We start from the raw sequence: 24,549 nt of genomic DNA, 5'->3' as shown, positions 1-24,549 counted from the left end.
TCAACCTCTTAAGCTCCCTGATCCCCAGTTTTGACAGAGGTCCTAACTTTCCCATTTTCCAGAGAAAATAAAAGCCATCTGAATGGAGTGTGACAGAAAGTCCATATAATATAGAGGGTAAGAACTCAGGTTCTGCAGTTAGATTGCCTGGATCTAATCCTAGTACTTAATAATGCTACCTCCCAGTACGGGGCCTTTGCATATGCTGGGTCTACTGTGTAGAAATTCTTTCCTCTTCTCGTTATCTAGTTAATTCACATTTACCTTCAGATCTCATCCCATGCTTCACTTCTTTGGGGAAGTCTTCCTTTACCTCCCAGACAAGGCTAAGTCTCCACCCTACTCTACTCTTCCCCACCTCTGACTCCCAATTTATAGGCTCTTAGAGCAGTCTTGCCTCTCCTTTGTGGTACTTGTTGAAGGTACAGTTTAAGTTTGTGTATTTTGATAGTAACTGGACTGTAAACTCTGTCAGAGCAGAGTGGCCTTATCAGTTTTCTTATAACTTTGTATCTCCAGTGCCCAACGAAGTACCTGGTTCATAGTAGATGTTCAATAAATACTTATATGGACTTTTTAAAAATAGATTTTATTTATTTATTTGAGAGAGGGAGAGCATGAGCGGGTAGAGGGGCAGAGGGAAAGGGAGAATCAGTCTCCCTGCTGAGCAGAGAGCCCAGTGTGGGGCTGGACCCCAGGATCTTGAGATCCTGACTTGAGCTGAAGGCAGACACTTAACTTACTGAGCCACTCAGGTGTCCACTTATGTGCACTTCTGAAGCTCTTAACAGAAAACAAAAAGTAGACTAATTTCCTAAATTATTGTTACAAACTCATTGTGCTTATAGAATCCCTTATGCTATGTTAGAAATAAACTCTCTATGATCTTTTTTTCACCTTTGGAAGGAAGATTTTTTTCTTCAATGTTGCTTCTCTAAAGAAGTTTGTTTCCCCTATTTAAATGAACGTGCAAGGTAAAAAGGCTATTAATCTATCTCTCACTCAGTATTTGTCTTCCCTTTTCACGCAGGTGGAAGTCAGCTTGATGTTGTTCTCTCTCTTCTCGTAGATTTCCACCAGTAGAGAATCTCTTAGTCTATTACAGGGAGCATAATTTTCCCTCTTTTAAGAAATCAGAGTGGTGAACAGTTAAAGCCACATAGCAGTAAGGAAACTCAGCTGCCACTTTCTGACCCTGGGCAGTTTCTTCACCTCTCTGGCCTCAGTTTCCTCAATGTGATGAGGTTGTTATAGTGCCTAATTCAGAGCTGCTGTGAGGGTTTAATAAAACAACACAAAGGCAGGACAACTTGGTGGTAGTGACAGCAGGTGCTGGAGTACACTGGGTTTGAGTCCTGCCTCTCACTTACTAGCCTGTGGCTTCAGGCATGCTACTTAGCCTTTCTGTCATATCTGTTTTTCTCATCTGTAAGGTAGGAAGAGCAGTAATATCTCCTTCATGGATTGTAGTGAGTATTAAATGAGTGTGGTATTTGTGCTAGGCATTTGGGAGGTACTCGGTGTCAGGTGCTTGTATTAGTCATTCTTGTATTGTCTGTCTTTGGTCTCTATCCAACCATGTGATTTCTTCATATTCATCTTTAATGATCTTAGTAAATTGCTACTTTTTGTGGCTTTTTTCCCTTTTCATTGTCTATTCTTTTTCCAGATTTAGAAAACTCAGTGCACTGATACCCTTATCTTTCCTACTTAGGAATGCATTACTTCACAGCACTCCAAATCGACTTATTAAGCAATAACAGGGGAGGTTTTAAGTCCTTCTTTTCATCAGTTATTTGGCTTTCATACCCTTAATGTAACAAAATTTCTTAAAGTCTGTACTCCTCAGTAAATACTACTCTCTCCTTCAATTAACTTTTTCTGATTAAATTATGATCATTTCCTTAGAATTAAATCTAGTTTTAGATTACACACTAAACTCTTGTTTTTAGATTACAAAGTAAACTCACCATAGCAACTTAATAAAGGATATTAGTTGTGGCTGATTGCTCCATTTTTTTGGTACTAGGAAATTGTCCCCGAGGTGTCAAAATAATGTATTTGATATTTGATGTTAACTAATCTGGTTTTTAAGGAGATCTGTGGGTATGTAGGTTACTTCTATAGCCAGAGTCAACCTTAAACTGCTTAACTGAATGTTCAGCATCTGTCTAAATATTGATTCAGTGTGTCTACAGAACTATATTTTATTACACTTGATGATGTCAGCTGTATAGTTTGCTAGAGCTGCCATTACAAAGTGCCACAGGCTGAGGGGCTCAAAAAGCAGAAATTTATTTTCTCACTGTGTGGAGGCTGCAAATCTGAGATCAAGGTGTCAATAGGGCTGGTGTCTTCTGAGTCCCCTCTTCTTGGCCTGTAGGTGGCCATCTTCTCTCTCTGTCTGCAAGTGGTCTTTTCTCGGCTGTGTCTCTGTCTTAATCTCCTCCTTCTATAAGGACACCAGTCATAATGGATGAGGGCACCCTCATGACCTCATTTTAACTTAATCATCTCTTTAAACACAATCTCCAAATACAGTTATATTCAGAGCTGCTTGGGGTGAGGACTTCAGCCTGTGAGTTTGGGGGACACAATTGCACCCTTAACACAGGCTATAATTGTTTTCACAATTTTAGCTGCGTTTATCTATCTACTTAGGTTTTCCACTGGTCTATTTTTGCCAATAAGTGTCTCTTTTGTAGGAGCATATCCGTGCTCCCCACCGTGGCAGCCTATAACAACCGTGCTCAAGCAGAACTCAAACTACAGAACTGGAACAGTGCTTTCCGGAATTGTGAAAAGGTCTTGGAGTTAGAACCTGGAAACTTGAAAGGTAAAAAACATTCACAGAGTGCTTTAAATTTATGTCAGGATTTGTTAGACTATTTGTAGACACTCCTTACGATTATATTAAGCCTACTTCAAAAACACTCTAATTTCTGTGAATCATCACTTTCATAAAGTTACTTTTAACTTCCAGTTTAACTTGGAATTTAAATTCCTGGCTATTTGTGTGAAGTAGTTAATAATCCCAGGAGATTAAATAAAATATATATGGTTTTAGAGAAATATCTCAAGCTTACATTTGAACCATTGTTGGTTTTCTTTTTATCTTTCAGTTATTTTTATTGTGGTAAAATATATATAACATGAAACTTATCATCTTTATCATTTGTCAGTACAATTCATTGGTGTTAAATGCATTCATATAGTTGTGCAGTTTTCACTATCCTCCATTTCCAGAACTTTTTTTTTTATCCTGCATGACTGAAACGCTCTGCCTGTTAAATGATAATACTCTACTTTCCCCTCCCGCCAGTCTCTGACAACCACAATTCTCCTTTCTGTTTCTATGATTTTACAGTTCTAGATATCTCATCTAAATGGAATCATACAGTATTTATCTTTTTGTTACTGGCTTGTTGAACTATCTTTTTATCTGAAAAATATCTAAGTGTAATTTAATATAAAATTTCTGACATTAATATAATAAGCCCTTGCTTGAGGTCTAGAACCTTCTGCCAGTAGCGTTTTGGGCGTTTCCACTTACATGTCCATAGACATTTTATTTATTTGTTTTTATTTATCTATTTGAGAGAGAGAGCAAGAGAGAGTGAACACAAGAGGGGTGAGGGGCAGAGGGAAAGGCAGATTCCCTGCTGAGCAAGGAGCTTGATGCAGGGCTCAATCCCAAGACCCTGAGATCATGACCTGAGTCGAAGGCAGCTGCTTAACTGATTGAGTCACCCAGATGCCCCTCCATAGACATTTTAAATTAAATGTGCCCAAAGCTAACTATATCTTTGTTTGGATTTCCTGTCTCAGTGGCTGCACAACCTTGCTGTGGTCTGAGCCTGACTATACAGGTCTAAGCCTGACTATACAAGCCAGACTCCACTCTCTTTCTCTGTGATGGAGAAGGAATCACTCCACAAGGGAGCGACATAATTTGTAATAGACTCTATTTCTTTAAATGTTACGGATTTGAGGAAGTATAAACACTTAATTTTTTTTCACATGGAATGTACCCTTGTGTGCCCGTGAACATGGGTGTGCAGTAGCCATGGGCATGCTAAGGGGGGAAATCCTGGAACATTAGCCTAGTCATTGCCCTCCTTTTGCCGGCAAAATCCTCTTGTGGCTGTAATTTGTCTCTGTCACAGAGTATGGGTGGGCTCCCAGTTTTAGGAGGTGGCAAAAAAGTTTGGCAATCTCCTGATGGGCCCCCACCAACACAGTGCCAGGCACTGTGCCAGGTTCTTGACATGTATTAACTCCACTAATTTCACAATAGCTGAATAGAGGTGCAGATACTATTGTTAGTACACTCAGTTTACAAAAGTGGGAACTCCGGCATAGAAAGATTAAGCATTTCACCCACAATCACACAGCTAGCGAATGGCAGACGGGACTCAGCACTGAGCAGTGGACTCCAGAGCCCACACTCAAGCACAGTGCTCATCTGCTACCAGAATGACTTTATGTTTCCACTTTTCCTTGTTTGAGTGATTTCAAAAGCACCAGAATCTTCACTATTTAAAAAACAAACTGGGGCGTCTGGGAGGCTCAGTGGGTTAAGCCTCTGCCTTTGGCTTAGGTCATGATCTCAGGGTCCTGGGATGAAACCCCGCATTGGGCTCTCTGCTCAGCGGGGAGCCTGCTTCCCCCCTCTCTCTGCCTGCCTCTGCCTTCTTGTGATCTCTCCCTCTCTGCCAATAAATAAATAAAATCTTTAAAAAAAAATAAATGAAAATAAAAAATAAAAAAATAAATAACAAACTGGATAGAGCCAAGTCTAGTAATGAGTAGGGCTAGAAAACATTAAGAAGTCTTACGTTGGCTTAAGTGATTAAATAATTTCCTTTTCAAAACTTTATGTTTAACTCAAAATATAATTGTTCTAAATGCAGTGTGGTATTTCAGTTCAGCCTGCAACAGAAAAAGGCATTAGAGGAAAAACTAGTGAAACACAACTCAAGCCTGTAGCTTAGTTAATAATAATATACCAATGTTAATTTCTTGGTTTTGGCAAATATTCCATAATTAGGTAAGAAGTTAGCATGAGGGAAAGCTGGAAGAAGGCATGTGAAAACTCTCTGTATTATCTTTGCAGCTTTGCCATACATCTAAAATTATTTCAAAAATAAAAAGTTAAAAGAATGATAACTGTTATATCATGCCTACTTCTTTATGGATGTTCCCTTCTGAGTAGTAATAGTAATAGCTAAACTTGTACTTAAAGTATAGTATACAGTTTGGGTTAAATTTATGACACAATGATTTATCCTGTAGATTTTCATGGCTCATTCTATGTTGTAAGATAGCATATTAAAATATATTGGATATAAAACATAAAAAAATATATTGGATATAAATTTCTCACTTTTCAGAATTTCTAAGCCTCATTCTTTTCAAAATAATAACTTACTATACGAAGTTCTCTGATAATACAGGGATAAGGATGGGACTATAAAGGCATTCCTTATTAGTATTAGTATTACTACTAAAATAATTCAGTAGTAAAAAATAATTGTCGAATGATTTGAAATATACAGAAAATCTGACATAAATTACCAAAGTGCTCAATTTCTGAACTGAGCCTACTTCGTGGTCAGGATTCTGTCAGTTCCCTGTGTGAAATACCTTCTTCTAATCATTTTACAGGTTGCTATAAAGGCTTTGCTAATGGCTCGTAGTCTGAGCCATCTGCCGGTCAGCAATGTACTAAATTTGAGTAAAGGATTTTCTCAATTTTCATAAAAGGCAAAATAATACTAGTGGTGATAATTAAGAGGAATATGTTACTGTTTCTTGAAAAGCTTCCCAATATCGCAGTCTGGCACGGTGCCTGTGAGGGTACGGTCTCTCAGAGCTTGAAGGAGCTGGCAGGGCTTGGGGCTACTGGAGGACCAGGTTGTGGGAGGGGCTGTTGCCTGAGGCAGCCTCCTCTGTTTACCCCAGTATCATTTTCTATACACACAACAGTATGAAAATGGGTGTCATTAAGCTTTGCCCAATTGCACACTAAGCTGTTCTATTTGTATTCTTCTACTTGAAAAATAGCCTCTCACCATGATACCACATGTTAAAAAATACAACTTTTTTTGATAAATTTTCAGCTCTTCTGCGCCGTGCCACTACATATAAACATCAGAACAAGCTCCAGGAAGCTATAGAAGATTTGAATAAAGTACTGAATGTTGAACCTGATAATGAGTTGGCCAAAGTAAGTACAGAAAGTGATTCCTCACCTAACTCTATAGTTGTTCTTTTTTATTATTTTTTTTTTCAATTTTTAAAAGGATTTGGGGGCACCTGGGTGGCTCAGTCGTTAAGCATCTGCTTTCAGCTCAGGTCATGATCCCAGGGTCCTGGGATCGAGCCCCAAATCGGGCTCCCTGCTGGGCAGGGAGCCTGCTTCTCCCTCTCCCTCTGCCCCTGCTTGTGTTCCCTCTCTCGCTGTCTCTCTGTCAAATGAATAAATTAAATCTTAGGAAAAAAAGATTTTATTTCTTTGAGAGAGAGAGTGAGCTAGTGAGAGAGACAGCACAGCAGCAAGGAAGGAAGGAGAAGGAGAAGGAGAAGCAGACTCCCTGCTGAGCATGGAGCCCAATTTGGGGCTTGATCCCAGGACCCTGGGATCATGACCTGAGCTGAAGGTAGATGTTTAATAAACTGAGCCACCCAGATGCCCAGTTATTTTATTTTTTTAAAAGATTTTATTTATTTGACAGAGATCACAAGTAGGCAGAGAGGCAGACAGAGAGAGGGGGGGAAGCAGGTTCCCTGCTGAACAGAGAGCCCGATGCGGGACTCCATTCCAGGACCCTGGGATCATGACCTGAGCCAAAGGCAGAGGCTTAAACCATTGAGCCACCCAGGCACCCGCAGTTATTATTTCTGTATTTGTTAAAATGACATCAGTCTTGTTGGATGAATGATGTTGAGAATTAGGTTACCGCTTTAAAAACTAGGTCTATCCCAAAAGAAAAGAAAAGAAAACAAAACAAAACAAAAACTAGGTGTATCCCAGAAATACCTGAAAGTGTTAATATCTATTTGAAGTGGAAGAAAGCAGGCTCTGAAAATGTCCAAATCTCTAAGCCTACTTCTGAAGGACATTTATTTATTTAGATATGTAACATTGTGTATAAGGGTACTTGTGTTGATTTGACACATTAATGTATTGCAATACGATCACATCTTAGCTTTAGTGAACACCTCTGTCACGTCACGTAATTATTATTATTTTTGTGTGTGTGGCAAGAACAATTAAGATTTCGTCTCTTAGCAACTTGGAAGTTTAGAATACAGTCTTGCTGACTATAATCTCTGTACGGTACCTTAGCTCTCCAGGACTTGATCAACTACTAATTGCAAGTTTGTATCCTTAAGCCTGTACCTTTCTGGCTCCTAGTAATAGTCATTCTACTTTCTGTTCTTGTGAGCCTGTCTTTTTTAGATGTGACAGGTAGGGGATATGATACAACAGGAATATTTGATTTGTCTCTTTCCTACAGTGTTGTAGAAAATGCTTTTCTCTGAGGCAATCTCAATGTATTATGCAGAGTGGTATAGAAGTTTCCTAGGTAGGATCAGGCGCACGCTCCGTGGCCACAGAAGAGTGCATGGTAAGCGTAGTGCCACTGAGGACATTCACAGCCTGACTGAGCAGACCCACTGAGGTATGCAGCCTGGGGGCTGTTTTGAGGCCTAACGACTAGAATTAAGTGTGAGCTGTGAGATTTTACCCTACTTACAAATTAACAAGATGGTCTAGCAGAAGAGAAAAGACTTCTGGGTCAGACACAAAGGACTCTCATTCACACTACAGCAAACTGATGAGCTTCAAGGTTGTGTCAGCTCCCCTGGCCCCCAAGTCCCATGGGGGTGGTGCAGAGTGACCCAGATAGAGCTGCTCTCATTGGGTTTGTATCACAGCTGAGGAATCCCAAATCCCAGACACCTCTGTCTTTTATAATGGGATACAAGGAAACCTGCCCAAAATTCTGTTATGGAGGGAAATATCTTTATTTTACTGGAAAGCACCTCCTCCTCTCTTCTCTGAAGAGAAATACTCTGTTTTCCAAGGTTGCTCTCAGTAACACATCTTAAAAAAGGTGGTCCAGAACAAGTGTTATTTATGCCACTATTCACAACATACTTAGAAATGTGAGAAACCCATGGAGAACTGTCTTCCAGCAGTGAGTTGTCACTGTTTCCACACACACCTGTTGGGTTATCTGTCTCTCTCTCATCTCTCGCAGTTGAAGTCCTATGTATTTGTCAAGTTACCATTTCAGTGGATTAGGTTTAGGGACTGGCTGAAGAACACATCTTTTTTCCCATAGTACTTTCATTTTATAGTGGTATATTTATTGAAAAGTTAACATGACAATATTCTAAAAAAAAACTGAAACAAGAAAAACCACCTTTAATGTCACTACACAATGACTTAACCATTGCATCTTAACCAATGCAAAGATTAACTCAAAATGGATCATATACCTCAGAGTAAAACCTGGAATATAAGAGTTCTAGAAGGACACATAGGATAAAATCTTTATGACCTTGGATTAGACAAATCTTCCTTAGATGTGACATAATGGCACAATCATGAAAGGAAAAATTGGTAAATTGGACTTCATCAAAATTTAAAAATTTGTTCTTTAAAAGACATTATCAGAAGGAAAAAAAAAGACAAGTCACAGACTGAGAAAAAAATATTTGCAAATTGTATATCCAAAAAAGGACTTGCATCGTGAATATACACATGGTCTCCAACTTACAATGGCTTGGCTTAACAACTTTTTGACTTTATGATGGTACAAAAGTGATAGGTATTCAGTAGAAACCGAACTTCAAATTTTCATTTTTTTTCCCGGACTAGCAATATGCTGGGCAGGGGCAGCAAGCCACAGATCCGAGTCAGCCATGAGCTCATAGGGGGAAACGGATACACCCACAGCCATTCTGTGCCCAAGCAACCATTGTGTTGTTGACTTTCAGTACAGTATTCAATAAGTTACACGAGATAGTCATCACTTTATTATAGAACAGGCTTTGTGTTAGAGGATTTTGCCCAACCTTAGGCTAATATAAGCGGTTCTGAGCACGATTAAGGGAGGCGAGGCTAAGCAAGCTATGCTGTTTAGTAGGTTAGGCATGGTAAATGCGTTTTCAACTTACAGTGGGGTTATTAGTGTTATGCCCCAATAAGGGGTCCATGATTAAAGGAGCGAGACTGATATAAGGCAAAGGTCAAGCAAAGCTTTATTTCGCGCCAAGCATCAAGAATCTAACCGAACGTTCGGGGATGCACCTCTTACAAGAGAGGGCGACCCTTCTCTGTTTCATAGACTAGCTTTTAAGGGCAAAGGCCATGCGGTCAGGCCTGGCCACGCACAGGTGACCAATGAGATTGTAACACACAGGAAACTCCACAGTGATGCTAGGTGACCAATTGAATTACAATTTCCCCTAGTAGACATTTGAACCAGCCTGTTACACCTTGATTAGGATTGGCGCCAAAATGCTCCTAAAGGGCGGTGGCCCCTACTCCTTGGTAGCTAGGGAGACAGTATGCAACCCCCCACTGATCCATGTCTCCACCTGGCCTGACCCACCCTTGTATCTGGGCTTTGTTACCTGGAGCTGGTTTCCCGGACTTGTTTTTAAGTGAATCCCCTGGGGGAAGGGAAGCAGGGACAGTTTAAGGGTTAAACAACTAGGTTTTTGTTTAACCTCAATGAAAGCCTCTTGCTAAAATATAAAAATATAAAATAGGTCCTTACAATTAGGGCATAACCCCCATTGTAATTTGAGGAAGATCTGTAAGAACTGAAAAGGACTCTAAAAACCCTATAATAAGAACACAAACAGGCAAATTTTTAAAAAAGCAAAATATTTGACTATCAGACTCTTCACCAAAAGAGATATGTGAATAGAAAATAAGCATATGAAAAGATACTCAATATCATTAGTCACTAGGAAAATGTAAATTAAAACCACAATGCCTGGGTGGCTCAGTCGGCTAAGTTTCTGCCTTTGACTCAGGTCAAGATCTCTGGGTCCTGGGATCGGCCCCTCATGGGGCTGCTGCTCAGCTGGGAGCCTGTTTCCTTCTCCTCTCCTTATGCTCTCTCACACACTCTCTCTCTCTCTCTCTCCAATAAATAAATAAAATCTTTAAAAAAATGGGAAGAAACTTTTGGGAATGAGGGATATAGTATGTCAAAACCTATCAACATGTGCATTTTAAGCATGAGACTTTGTGAACTATACCTCTGTAAGCTGTTAAAAATGGGCATGGGTGGGGGAAGGAAAATGTTTTGATATATACATATTTTTCTTTCTAATTGGCATAAAACATAAAACTTTAAACATAAAACTTTAAACGTTAATCTAAAAAATACGTGTTGTATGATTTTATTTTTGTAAAACTATCTCTGTACATATGTTTCAAAATATATTAGACTATGTCAGAGTGTCAGAATGTCACTGTTATCAGAGTGGCAGGATTTCAGATGATTTCTTTTTTTCATGCTCATTATGCATTTTTTTTTTTTTAGCAATGGACATGTATGATTATAATCAGACAAAGCAATGAAGTTATTTGAAAAAAAAAATCACCATAAAAAGTGTTGTCCTATGTATCTTTATTCACTTTTTTTTTTAAAGATTTTATTTATTTATCCAACAGAGAGAGATCATAAGTAGGCAGAGAGGCGGGGGGGGAGTGTGGGGGGGGTGGGAAGCAGGCTCCCTGCCGAGCAGAGAGCCTAATGTGGGGCTCTATCCCAGGACCCTGAGATCATGACCTGAGCTGAAGGCAGAGGCTTAACCCACTGAGCCACCCAGGCACCCCATCTTTATTTATTTTTTAGTATTTTCATATAGCTACCTGACAGAATGGTTATATTTTTAATTAAAGGAAAACATTTCCTTTAACATGGTGATTATGTTGCAGAAGTCCTTGTCGGAGGTTGAGAGAGATCTGAAAAATTCTGAACCTGCATCTAGGGCTCAAACCAAAGGGAAGAGAATGGTTATCCAGGAAATAGAAAACTCAGAGGATGAATGTGGGAAGGACAGCGGAAGAGCCCAGGAAGACGGCAGTGGAGATAAGAGTAAAACATTTTTCCTCTTTTGGTTACACAAAAACCTCCCTTTTTGTATGGGCTGGCTCAAATTTTCTATTTCTACCAAAATTCTTAGTCCGCCAAAACTTTTCTAGCTGCACCATGTAAATCCACAAACAAGTTTGTTCTTTTTTCTTAGGGAGAGAGATAAGGGGAGGGGCAGAAAGAGATGGAGAGAGAGGACCGATACCAGCAGCAGAACCAATCTTATGACCCTGAGATCATGACCTGAGCTGGAATCAAGAGTCAAACACTTAATTGACTGAGCCACCCAGGCGCCCCAAGTTTTTTTCTTACTGTTTTTCTTAATACAATCTCCCCAACCCATTTTTCTGCTTAACCAGACACCTTTCCTCTAGTGTTCAATTCAATTCTTGTTTATCATGGTATGTTGACATTATTGATAATTTGCAAGTTAACCTTAAATCCCTCTCCTAGATGATTGTTTTGTATACAGCTACTTGGTTGTAAACCAAATGTGTTGTCTTCACAGGGATGAATGCATTGTTGGGAAATTGCTTATGTGCCTCTCAAAATTTTTTTTAAATATGCAAAAGAAATAGGTATAATTTCACTTCTGGTACCATTTTTTAAGAGAATCTAGACTAGATAAACTTCATTTTCATAATATATAGTAATGATAGTTATATCACCTTTAAGGGACAAGATGCACCTATTCCCATAACAAGGGTGGGGGTACGACTTTACCCCTTTTCTGAGAGCTCCCAAGCAACCAAAGGGAAAGTAACAGTTTTGAAAATTATTCCTAGGCAAAAATTAACTTGTAAGTAATTTGACAGAATATTTTAATTTTGAGAGAAAAGTAGAAAATGTTTAGCTCATTCAACTTAAAGTAAAAATTTTAATATTTTTAGTACAGAAATATAATGTAAAATATACATCTCAAGACAAAATATCAGTGCAATCAGGGTAAACACAAAGGGAGAGAAAAGAAGGGGGGAAGAGAGAAAAGGTATCAGAGTAAGAGCACCACAGAGATGGGAAAGGAAGAGAGGGCATCAAAGGGATGAAAAAGGGAGAAGTTAAAGTAAACAGTTTTTCAAGGATTGAAACTCATCTTTCAGACAGATTTTAAATAAATTCTGGGAACAAATATTGTTCTAAGGGTTTATATTTTATCTTAAGATGTCAAGCCAAGTATCTTAAAGGAAATCATTTAATATCTTACCTGGGACAAAATACAGTATAAACTAGATCAGTTGATCCTATTTGTAAATTATTATTTAAAAATTTACACAGACTAAAAGTGGACTTTTGTGCTATACAGATCTAATAGGTATAAAATCACATGACAGGATATAGAACAATTCCATCATGTCAAAGACTCCTCCTTGCTCTTTTTTTTTCTTAAATATTTTATTTATTTATTTGACAGACAGAGATCACAAGTAGGCAGAGAGGCAGGCAGAGAGAGAGGAAGGGAAGCAGGCTCCTTGCCAAGCAGAGAGCCCGATGCGGGCCTCAATCCCAGGACCCTGAAATCATGACCTGAGCGGAAGGCAGAAGCTTAACCCACTGAGCCACCCAGGGTCCCCCTCTTTGCTTTTCTTATGGCCAAATTCTTTCCCCAACTGAAACCTTGGTAACCATTGGTCTATCAAAATTCTTCAAATTTTTGGGGGCTGGGAGGGCAACACAATTTCTCTCCCACTGGGACTGTTATGACAATTCTTATACCACCTAGGACTTGTCCCACAAGTCCTTGGGGATTTCTTTTTTTTTCTCACTCTCTCCATTATTAAGCTTGAAAAGTTTCTATTGATCTATATTCAAATTCACCAATTTTTTAACTCTCTGATCCCAAATCTACTGTTGCTTCTATTCAGTGAATTTTAAATTTTGGTTACTGTGTTTTTCCATTCTAAAATTTCCATTTAGTTCTTTTTTTTTGTTTTTTTTTTTTTTTTAAATCTTTCAATTCTCTGCAGTTTTTAAACCCTTCTATCGATTTCAGGAGTGTTTGCCTTTATTTCTTGGAGCATGGTTATAATAGTCACTTAAAGGGTTTGATAATTCACATCTGTTTTTAACTGGGGTCTGGTATTTCTTAATCATCTTTTCCCTTGCCAAATGTGGAGATTTTCTTTCTTCCTAGTTTATTAGATAGTTTTGTACTGTATACTAGCAACTTTAAGTATTATGATATGCGATTTTCAGTCTTACTTAAATCTTATGGAGAATTTTTTTAGGCAGTTAATCAGTCTGGTTAGGTTTGGGTAACAGTTTTCCTGCCCAGCTTCTGTGGACTGGGATTCTAATGGCAGTTTAGTTTCAGAACCTTTGCAGTGCTATTTGGATCTGTTCCACCTGTACACCACTCAGGGACCAGCCAGGGTCTGGGCAGTGGTCTTTCCCTGTAATTCACTTCTCAAAACATTTAGCATGATGTTTAGGGTCACTATGCAGACGGAGTGCCTGGAGGGAGAGACCAGTTCATATGCAGTTGTTATCTTGAGTTTCCCCTTCTCTGTGATTCTTCCCCACTCCTTCTGGTGCCCAGAGGTTTTCCTTCCTCTTCCTCCAGCTAGAAAGGCAGACTTTTACTTTCCCCTTTCTACTGCACACTTCCCATGACCCTGTGCTTCCAGGACCGAGCAGCAAGAGGACAGAGAAGAACAGCAATGGGAACATTCTTGGGACCACAGTTTCTCTGACCAGAGATAAGGGTTCCTCTCCCTCCAGATTTTACATGTACCTACTGGCTGTCATGACCACTGCGGCTGATGTAGGATTGGCTGGGGGTTGGGATTGGACAGAAAGGAAAAACAAAACAAACAAAAAAGAAACCAAGATTTTGACACAAGCTCTGGGTTTTGGACAGCCTTTGAACCAGGATAGGAGATGACAGAGGAAAGAAAAAGGAGCAGCTCACTGCTGGTCTGGTGGTATTTCAGGTTCTAGGCCCTTTTCCCAGCTAGCCTGCTACCATTTACTTTTCAGGGTCCTCCTGTGGCTACTCCATCAGTTCTGTCTCAGGTTTCTAGTTATATTGAAGGGGAGAGATGGGTAGAGTGTGTTTATTCCATTTTGACAGAACTGCCTTCCTCATTACTATTTTTCTGAAGGATTTGCACATTTGAAGAACTACAAAAGTTGCTTATATAGGTTATTTTATTTAATCCTCAAGGAAGCTGTAACCCACACTTTTATACATTAGGCAATGGAAGCCTAGAAAGTTTCAGTTATTTGCCACATTTTCATGGGCTGTTAATCACATGGCTAGGGTATGGGCCTAAACCTGTGTGACTCCAAGTCTATCTCATAAAAGTGGGTAGTGGATGCCAACTAGGAGAGCATCGGTTCCATAAAATCCAGACTGAATGTCACCAGGCTGCCTTGTCAAACAAATATGTAATTTGGTGTTTATCTCCCTCGTGCTCACTGGTATTGTACCAACAACTCTTATTAGAAGCTGAACCTATGTTGAAGAGCAAGTGAGTTAAAGACTACTGTGATTATTTTTGATTTAAAAAAAAAAAAAAAGGAGCACAGGAACTGAATAGACAGTTTTCCAAAGAAGACATTCACATGGCGCATGTGTATAGGAAAAAGGTGCTCAACATCACTAATCATCAGGAAAATGCAAATCAAAACCACAATGAGATATCACCTCAAATGTGTTTGAATGGCTGTCATCAAGGAGATGGGAGGTAACAAGTGTTGGTGAGGATGTGGAGAAAAGCGAACCCCATGCACTGTTGGTGGGAATGCAAATTTTTGCAGCCAATATGAACAACAGTATAGAGGGTCCTCAGAAGATTAAATGTAGAGCTACCCTATGGTCCAGCCATCCCATTTCTGGGTATATGTACAAAAGAAATGAAAACACTGTCTTAAAGAGATATCTGCACCCCTGTGTTCATGTCAGCATTCTCAAGAGCCAAGACATGGTAATGGTGCAGGATTTCTTTTCCTTTGGTGCTCGCGGTTCTTGGTCATGCCACTTTGAATTATGAAGGGGTAGACCAGACAGTGGTGGGCAGCAAAGCAAGATTTATTGAGCGATAGCACAAAGCTCCCAAAGAGAGAGGGGACCCGAGAGGGTTGCCACTGGAGTTTCTAAGTCTAGGAGTGTTTTGGGCTTGTTGGTGGGCTCTTTTAACCTGATTAACCCTCCACTTGGGCCTTTCATCCAATCAGGCTTTTGTCATCTATCTGTCGCATGGGAAAGGGTGGAAGGTTCAATCCAGGGTGGTGTAAAATCCTATTACGGGTGGTTTCCTCTTAGAGTGGGGAGCTATCCTTGTCCCTTCCTGCCTTTCTTCCAACTATCCTTCATCAGTAACAACCGTTAGCGTCCTTCAGCAGATAAATGGAGACAGAAAATGTGAGACACATACTCACCTACACTAGAATATTAGGCGACAGAAAAGAAGGAAATCTGCTGTTTGCAAAAGCATGGGTGGACCTTTAGGACATTATGCTAAGTGAAATGAGTCAGACAGAGAGAGATGAATACTGTGTGATCTTATTTATGTGTAGAATCTAAAAAAACCCAAACTTGTAGAAATAGAGAGTAGAATGGTGGTTGCCAGAGGTGGATGTTTTGGGAATAAATTGGTCAAAGAGTACAAACTTACACCTGTGAGTAAGTTTGGGGAAAGAAATGTACAGCATGGTGACTACAGTTAACACTATGATATTGTATACTGAAAAGTTGCTAAGAAAGTAGATCTTAAATGTCCTCATTACAAAAAAAACTTACGTGAGGTGATAGGTGTGCTAGGTAACCTTACTGTGGTAATCATTTTACAATACATATCTATATCAGATCACCACCTTGTACCCTTTAAATATATACAGTGTTCCCGTCACTTATATCTCAAAGCTGGGGTGGGGGGGGGTTGGAGATACTAAAGGCCCTCCTCCCACAAACAGATAAACAGGAAAGGGCTACTCATTAAACAATGAGTAATATTCTGTGATTAGAAAAGTGAGTCAGCAAAATTGTTGTGTAATATCATTTAATAGGTTGATGTTTCTCTCTGAGTCAGGTGTTAACCCTAACATCAGAACCACAGAACAATGTTCCTGTTCAGAGCTCCAAGCAGCCAGAGCTTTAAGAAAACCATTTCTTTTCTCCTTTTTTTTTTTTTTTTTTTTTTTTTGAGAGGGGGGGCATGTTGGGGAGTGGGGATGGGGGGGAGGGGCAGAGGAGGGGAGAGAGAGAGAATCTTAAGCAGGCTCTGGCCCCAGTGTAGAGCCAAACACAGGGCTCCATCTCCTGACCCTGAGCAAAATCAAGAGCCGATGCTTCACCAACTGCGCACTACCCAGACGCCCCTAACCGAACCGAAAATAAATTAAAAAAAAAAAAGTCAAAAAAATGCAAGTGAAAAACCAGTATCAGTCAGATGCTATAAAAAAAATTAAAAGGTAAATGACAAACTAGGACAAATGGCAAGGGGTCGATAACCTTAAAATATGAAGAGCTTTTACAAAATAATAAGAAAATGTTAAAAGAGCCCAGTACGAAAATGAACAAAGCATATGAACAATTAATCACTAACGGAGAAATTAAATGATCAACAAATTTTGTATTGCTAACAAAAAAAGAAAATTAAAGGTAGATTTTTTTTCTCTCCCATCAAATTGACCTAGATGGGGGATTAAAACAAAACAAAAAAAAAACAGTAAAGTATCCTTTGTTGTCAAGAGTAAAATGGAAAAAAAGAAAAGAAAAAAAAAGAGTAAAGTGAAATAAGCATTCTTTTTTTAAATTGAGATATAATCCATATTTCATAAAATTCACCCTTTTCAAATTCAGTGGATTTTAATATATTCACAAAGTTGTACAACCATCACTACTGTCTAATCCTGGGATATTTTTATCATCACAAAAAGAAATCTCATACCCATTAACAGTCACTTCCATCACCCTCCTCTTGCCACCATTAATCTACTTTCTGTCTCTGTGGCTTTGCCTCTGCTGAGAATAATGGAAAGTTGCTAAGAAAGTAGATCAGCAAAGCAAGGTTTATTGAGTGATAGTACAAAGCTCCCAAAGAGAGAGGGGACCTGAGAGGGTTGCCACCGGAGTTTTCCAATATAAATGGAAACATAAAATATGTGGCTTTCTGTGTCTGGCTCCTTTAACTGAGCATAATTTTTTTTTAAGATTTTATTTATTTGACAGAGATCACAAGTAGGCAGAGAGGCAGGCAGAGAGACAGGTGGGAAGCAGGCTCCCCACTGAGCAGAGAGCCCGACGTGGGCTTGATCCCAGGACCCCGAGATCACGACCTGAGCCAAAGGCAGAGGCTTTAACCCACTGAGCCACCCAGACGCCCCTCATGTACAAGTTTTGTGTGTGTGCATATGTTTTTAATTTTCTTGGGTACATAACTAGGAGTAGAATGCTGGGTTATTTGGTAAATAACTCTTGTTTAACTTCTTGAGGAACTGCCAGGCTGTTTTCCAAAATGGCTCCACCATTTTATAGTCCCACCAACAATATATGAGGATTTTAATTCCTCCACATTCTTGCAAATGCTTGCTATGGGTTGCCATTTTTTTTTTAAAGATTTTATTTATTTATTTATTTGACAGAGAGAGTGAGCACAGGCAGATAGAGAGGCAGGCAGAGGCAGAGGGAGAAGCAGGCTCCCCGCTGAGCATGGAGCCCGATGTGGGACTCGATCCCAGGAGGCTGGGATCATGACCTGAGCCGAAGGCAGCTGCTCAACCAACTGAGCCACCCAGGCGTCCCTGGGTTGCCATTTTGATTATAGCCATTATAGTGGGTGTGAAGCGGCAACTCCTATAGTTTTGATTTGCATTTTTCTAATGACTTATTACGTTAACCATTTTTATGTGTATATTATTATTTTTATTTGTGTATCTTCTTTAGAGGAATGCTTATTCAAGTCCTTTGCCCATTTAAGAATTAGCTTGTCTTTTTATAGTTGCATTATGAATATACTTTATATACTCTGGATACTAGACCCTTGCAGGTAAGATATATGACTTGCACATAATTTCCCCCTTTCTGTGGGTTGTGTTTTTACTTTCTTGATAATATCCTTGTATGCAAAGTTTTTAAATTTGATGGAGTTCAGTTTATTTTTCTCTTTTCTTGCCTGTGACTTAAGTGTGCTAAATAAAAATCCATCATCAAATCCAAGGGCATGTAGATTTACCCCATGTTGTCTTCTAAGAATTTTGTGGTTTTAGTTCTTATATTTAGGTCACTGACTTATTTTGATTGATTGAGGTAGGAAGGAGTCCAACTTAGCTTTTTCTTCAGCATGTAAAAATCCAGTTGTCCCAACACCATTTGTTAGCCTATGCTTTCCCCATTGAATGGACTTGACATCCTTGTCAAGAATGAACTGGCCATAGATGTATGGGTTTATAGAATCTCGGTTCTATTCTATTGGCCTTGATGTCTATCCTTACGTCAGCACCACACTGTTTTGGTTACTGAAGCTTTTAGTAAATTTTGAAATCAGAAGTGTAAGTCCTTTGATTTTGTTATTCTTTTTCAAGATTGTTTTGATTACTCTGGACCCCTTAAATTCCATATGAATTTGAGGATCTCCTTTTCCAATTCTGCAGAAAAGCCTGTAGAATTGTGATAGGGGATTATGTCAGATCTGTAGATCACTTTGGATATCTTTACACTAAGTCTTCCTATCTATGATCAAGAGATATCTTTTCATTTACTGTTTTTTTCCCAGTAATTTGTAGTTTTCTACACACAAGTCTTTCACCTCCTTGGTTAAATGTATCCTTAAATATTTTATTCATCTGGATGCTACTGTATATGGAATTGCTTTTGTAATTTTCAGATTGTTCATTGCTGGTGTATCTTGTACCCTGAAACTGCTGAATTTGCTTTTTAGCCCTAGTAGTAGTAGCAGTAGTAGTTGTGTGTGTGTGTGTGTGTGTGTGTGTGTGTGTGTGTGTGTGTATTCTTTAGGATTATATATACCCCCCAAATATAAACACATACACATAGACACACCCATATATATAATATAAAATATATGTAATAATTATGTTATCTATTAATAAATAGTTTTACTTCTTCCCTTCCAATATGGATGCTTTTTTATTGTATTTTTTTTTCTTGCCTAATTGATCAGGCTACAACTTCCAGTATAATGTTGAGTTGCAGTGGTGAAGACAGCATCCTTGTCTTGTTCTTGAACTTTAGGGGAAAGCTTTGGGAATTTTACCATTGAGTATGATGATGTTGATTGGGTTTTTCATGAATGTAGTTTATCATGTTGAGAAATTTCACTTGTTTCTAGTTTTCTGTTTTTTATCATGAAAGGGTGTTGGCTTTTGTCAAATGCCTATTCAGTGTCAGTTATGGTCATGTGGTTTTTTCCCCCCCTTATTCTATTAATGTGGTATGTTCTATGATTTTGCACTGTTGAACTACTTCCTGAGATAAATCCCACTTGGTCATGGTGTATAGTCCTTGTACTATGCTCTTGGATTCGGTTTGCTAGTGTTTTGTTGAGTATTTTTGCATCTACCAACTACCCAAGCTACTGAAGCCTACTGAACTAAGTCCTCATGGCTTTAGATCTAATGGCTGTTAGTAGGCCTTAGGCAGCTGAGGCTGCTGGCCATCCCTTCCTTTGATACTTACTATTGTTAACTCCTTCCTCCCTAAAATATTCTTTCTTCTTGGTTTCTGAGGCAGTGCTCCCTCCTGGGCTTTCTCTCATTTCTAGATACTCCTCCATCTCCACTGAAGATTTTTCTTATTATCATTCTTTATGTGTTAGTATTTCTTAGGGATCCTTCCGGAGATCTCAGTGACCTCATCCACACCCAGACTCTAGTGATCCTATTTATATCAGCAACTCCCAAGTCAACTGGGACTTATCTGAAGACTCAAGATAGGCCACACCTCTGAGCTGCATTTAGAGCCACCTTCTGAACAACTCTTCTGGAATGTCCCACAGGTAGTACAGTACACGCCAGGACTCACAGGTCTTTCAGGATCAGGCCTTGGCTTACGTTTAGAGACTATCAGAGTGGTTCAAGGACATTTCAGTCTTAAGGAGAGAGGTATGGCTTTTAGTTAATTTTGGTTCATTTCATTTGAATTCCATAAACCAGTTATGCTGATTTCTAGCTCTCTTGGCTCTGGGACAGCCTTTAGCTTTTCCCTTCTGTCTTTGTTGCCTCATTTCTAAAGTGGGGGAGATAATACTAGGTATAAGGATTAATGATAATGGAAAATGGTATATGTAAAGATCTTGACCCATATGATGTTCTAAATAATCTGCAGCTCTTTAGTAACAGTACTGGTAAGACGTGAGGGGATAACATACAAAGGAGTAGAGAATAATACTAAATTGTCTATTGTTTCTGCTGACAGGAATCTGTGCTTTCATCTGTTTTTATGCTGGGTAGGGACTTGAGCAGCAGATACCAGACAAAGAAGACTGGAGTCTTGCTCTGATAACCCTACTGGGTCCAATCTGGGGATTTATTGTTATTACAAGATCTTCTTATTGTTTTCATAATGAAGCCTCTTTTGTTTATTACACTGTATAGAAATCCATATTTACTAATTCATGTGTTTTTATACTAAATGATTGCCTTAGGTTGACCATCCACTGATTTTCATTTAAATACCGGTGGTTTTCAATTCTCCTTGTCCTTGTGGTTCAAATCCTGGCTTTACCACTCATGAAACAGTGGAAAATACATCCACTAAAAATCAGATTAGAGGGGCTGGCTTAGTTGGGCTCAGTGGTGCGGTCTGCCACTCTTGATCTCCAGGTCTTGAATTCAAGCCCTATGTTTGGCATGGAGCCTACTTTAAAAAGAAATCAGGTAAGAATTTGTTGGCAGTCTCTGTACTTAAGTGTTTTGTTTTTTTTTAAGATTTTATTTATTTGACAGTAGGCAGAGAGGCAAGCAGAGAGAGAGAGGGAAGCAGAGAGAGAGAGGGAAGTAGGCAGAGAGGCAAAAAGAGAGAGAGAGAGGGAAGCAGGTTTCCTGCTGAGCAGAGAGCCTGATGCTGCTCGATTTCAGGACCGTGAGATCATGACCTGAGCCGAAGGCAAAGGCTTTAACCCACTGAGCCACCCAGGCGCCCCATGTACTTAAGTGTTTTTTAACAGTGCTGTGAAATAACTGCCTTGTTTTAAATATTGGTAAGACACCTATCCGTGAAATATTTATACATCATTTTCATATTTAAAAATAATAGATTCAGTCATCAGTTATTAAAGCTCTGATTAATGCCTGAAGTCTTTCGATCAAGATCAAAGGAATTTAAGCTTGAATAAGGTATTGTAATGGATGTTTTTTAAGGCTTACTTTAAAAACTTGGGGCCTATATTATGTAATTTCTTTGCTAAATTCATTTAAAAAATTTTAAAAATTCATTTTAAAAATTCATTTTATTTCACTTTCAAATTATCTTTTTCTCCCAGTTCTTTAACATAAGAAAAAGGGCACCCCGATCTTGGGTGCAATGATCGTACTCAAGGTTTGGTAAGTTCATGCACTCATAAATCGGAAATGGGAGAAAGGTACGTTTTTGTAAGCTGTACCTGCCACGGATGCTTTGACTCAGGGAATAATTCTGAGGAGCCGTGCTCGTGTCCCAAGCCCGTCGGCGTTCAACCAGTTAACTACGGGGTGGCTCGGTGCGTGGCCCGGGGAGCACAAGGCTCCGCACTCGGCCCCGCGGCAGACGTGCCCCTGGAGGTGCCGGGAACAGCGCTGCCCCGCCCGCCGGGGCGGTGCCCGCCGGGCCTCCGCCGCGATCCGCCCCCGCGAGCGCTGCAACGCCCGTCTGCGCCGGGCTCCCCCGCGGCCGCCGCGGTAGGTAGTCTCTCCTGATGATGCAAACACTCGCTTCCCGCATCCACTTCCCACAGAGGCCGCGGAGCCGGCGGGACCCGGGAGCGCCGCCGAGCCGCGCGCCATGGGCAACATCCAGAAGAAGCTGACCAGCAAAAGCGAGGGCGGCAAGCGGCCCGAGAAGGGCGCGCCGCGGCGGGGTCGGGCGCCCGGGGTCGGCGCGGACAAGCGGGGCCGTCTGCGGGCCCCAGCGGCGGCGGGCAGCGGGCGGGGCTCCGGGGACCCCGCCGCCGACACCTCCGTGGGCCCGGTCCCCGCCGCCACGCTCGGCCCCGCGGACCTGAAGAGCCAGGGCAACGAGCTGTTCAAAAGCGGCCAGTTCGCCGAGGCGGCCCTCAAGTACTCGGCGGCGGTCGCACAGCTGGAGCCCGCAGGTAGGCGAGGGGCGGCGGTCCGGATGACAGACGCTCGCGCTGGTGCGGACCGGGCCCAGCGCGGGGTGGGACTGACCCGGGCGAGCGAACGCGCAGCGCGTGGCCCGGCGGGGCGCGTCTGCGTCTGCGTCCGTTCCTCGCGAGCTCGCCCTCTGCGGCCACTGCGGGCACCGGGCGGCATGTGGGACCGCAGTGCCCCCCGGAGACCTCAGGCGTCCGCCTGCTGGGGAGCTGGGATTGCGCTAATGGATTTTAACCGTGTTTAATGAACTGTGATTTTAGGAAGTGGAAATGCAGAGGATCTAAGTATCTTATATTCAAATAGAGCGGCGTGTTACCTAAAAGAAGGAAACTGCAGCGGCTGCATTCAAGATTGTAACAGGTAAACGGCGCGTTGTCAGGTTTGTCAGCAGTGTGATGAATGAATTCAGTATTTAATTTCTTAATGAATTTTCTGCATGAATCTTCTTAGAGACTTTAAAGACATGTTAATTGAATTACACATAAAAATGATAAATTTTTCTCCTTCATATATATGAATACAATTAATAGAAGACTGCGAACTTTTTTTCATTTCCACAGCCACCACCTTAATCCATGCTCTTTTCAGGTCAGTTCTAGACTTTGGAGAAGCGTTACGTCTAGTCTCTTTGGCTCCTCCACTGTAGCATCAGAACAACTTTTCCTGAAGCATTATTTTTGTGGTTCAAACAGGTATTCCGTGGCTCAGTGTTGCGTTGCAGAGAATTATAAGCTCCTCTTACCACCCCCCACCCCCACAACGAGCTTTCTGCTCTCATTTGGGCCACTGTGATGCCCTCTGCACATGTTTGCCTTCTGAAATCCCTGCTCAGTTGCCTCCTCTTCTTTGCCTTCCTGGTCACCTCAGGCTCCCTGGTCCCCTGCATGGCTCTAACCGGCACACTGTCACTCTCACACCTGTGGGTACTTGCGTTATCCACTACACTCAATTTTCAGCTCCGTGAAGTCAGGACCCATGTTTCAGACTGTTTGCATCCCTCAAGCACTGTAGGCACCCATGGTACTCAACAAGTTACATACTGAGATTGGTGAATGTATTTACATTAAAAATTTGTTTTCTTCCACCATCAAGTAATAAGCCTGTTTCAGAAATCCTTTGGAAGGAAGCTACTAGTAGTGCATCTAAAAAATAAGTTGTGTGTTCTAGCTTGACCCTCACAGTCCTGGTTTACTCCTCTTGTCTGGCAAATTACTAACATCTCCCCTTTTCACTTTCAGAAGCCCTAGGTTGAACAATAACTGTGTGGACAACCTCATTATAAGATGAACAATTTATTATTTTTTTCAGTGTTAGTATCAGTGTATTGATACGGTAAAAACTTGCTACTATCTGTGCCTACAGTTTAAAAAGAAGGTGTTGAGGGGCTTGGATTTTTTTTTTTTTTTGCCAATTTTACATATTCAAATTTAAAATAAATACTATTTATAGTCACTTGGCCCTGACTCTAGACCCCATGCACCGTTGGGCTGGCTTACACTGATCATTACATTTTTAGGAGCTGGTTGAAGTCAAATCGGTAGCTTGCAATCTGCCATGGTTGAAGTACTGACACCATGAAAATTGGCAAGCACCTCAAATCTGGGTTTTTCTTCTCAGAAGAGCTGGTTGGTAAACATTTACCACTGCATTTAACTAATAAGACCATACGAATTTGTGGAGTATCAAGAACATTGTGATATTCAGCCAAGAACCTTTACAGCGCAAGTGTCTGTGGCTAACACGTACCCTTTAGATTTATCTTGGGTCTTCCTACAGTGAGCGAGTTCAGAGCTACGGTTAAAATGTGGGAACCCTACAGTTAGAGCTACAGCAAAACAGCGGGCTCACCTCAATCTTAAGTGAGATGGTTTAAGGTAGCATTTTCTTGCTAAAATTTGTTGTGTTTCAGTGTAGATCTGGGAGGAAGTCAAAGACGGGATTCCAGCCCTGGTGTGTAAGGAGGCTAAAATGGAGGTTTGTCTGGAAGGAGCAGGAGACCGGCTTTAGGGGGGGGAGGGAGATGGGCGGTGGTGTAGTTAAGATGTCCTTAGATAAGAGCTGTGTTCTAGGCCAAGGAATCCTGTTTTGCTGGTCAGTACTGACCGCTATGGAGCCCGACCTGCTTAGGTGTTTTCTTGATCCCTGGCAT

General features: G+C 40.7%; 1 protein-coding gene across 1 annotated transcript in view; it reads left to right on the top strand.

Moving 5' to 3' along the window:
- LOC111146710 (sperm associated antigen 1) overlaps positions 1-24,549 on the top strand; it is a 64,243-nt gene that overhangs the window by 16,810 nt on the left and 22,884 nt on the right. Inside the window, exons 7-11 of the mRNA XM_022502378.1 lie at positions 2,706-2,836; positions 6,123-6,229; positions 10,973-11,132; positions 22,022-22,378; positions 22,661-22,760. Of these exons, the coding sequence (XP_022358086.1) occupies positions 2,706-2,836; positions 6,123-6,229; positions 10,973-11,132; positions 22,022-22,378; positions 22,661-22,760 (855 nt within the window). The remainder of the gene's footprint in view (positions 1-2,705; positions 2,837-6,122; positions 6,230-10,972; positions 11,133-22,021; positions 22,379-22,660; positions 22,761-24,549) is intronic.

Source organism: Enhydra lutris, unplaced genomic scaffold (genome assembly GCF_002288905.1).
Source record: "Enhydra lutris kenyoni isolate GAN:26980312 unplaced genomic scaffold, ASM228890v2 scaffoldscaffold14, whole genome shotgun sequence".
Lineage (NCBI taxonomy): Eukaryota > Metazoa > Chordata > Mammalia > Carnivora > Mustelidae > Enhydra > Enhydra lutris.
Note: the sequence above shows the minus strand (reverse complement) of the source record. Positions and strands in the feature narration are given on the sequence as shown.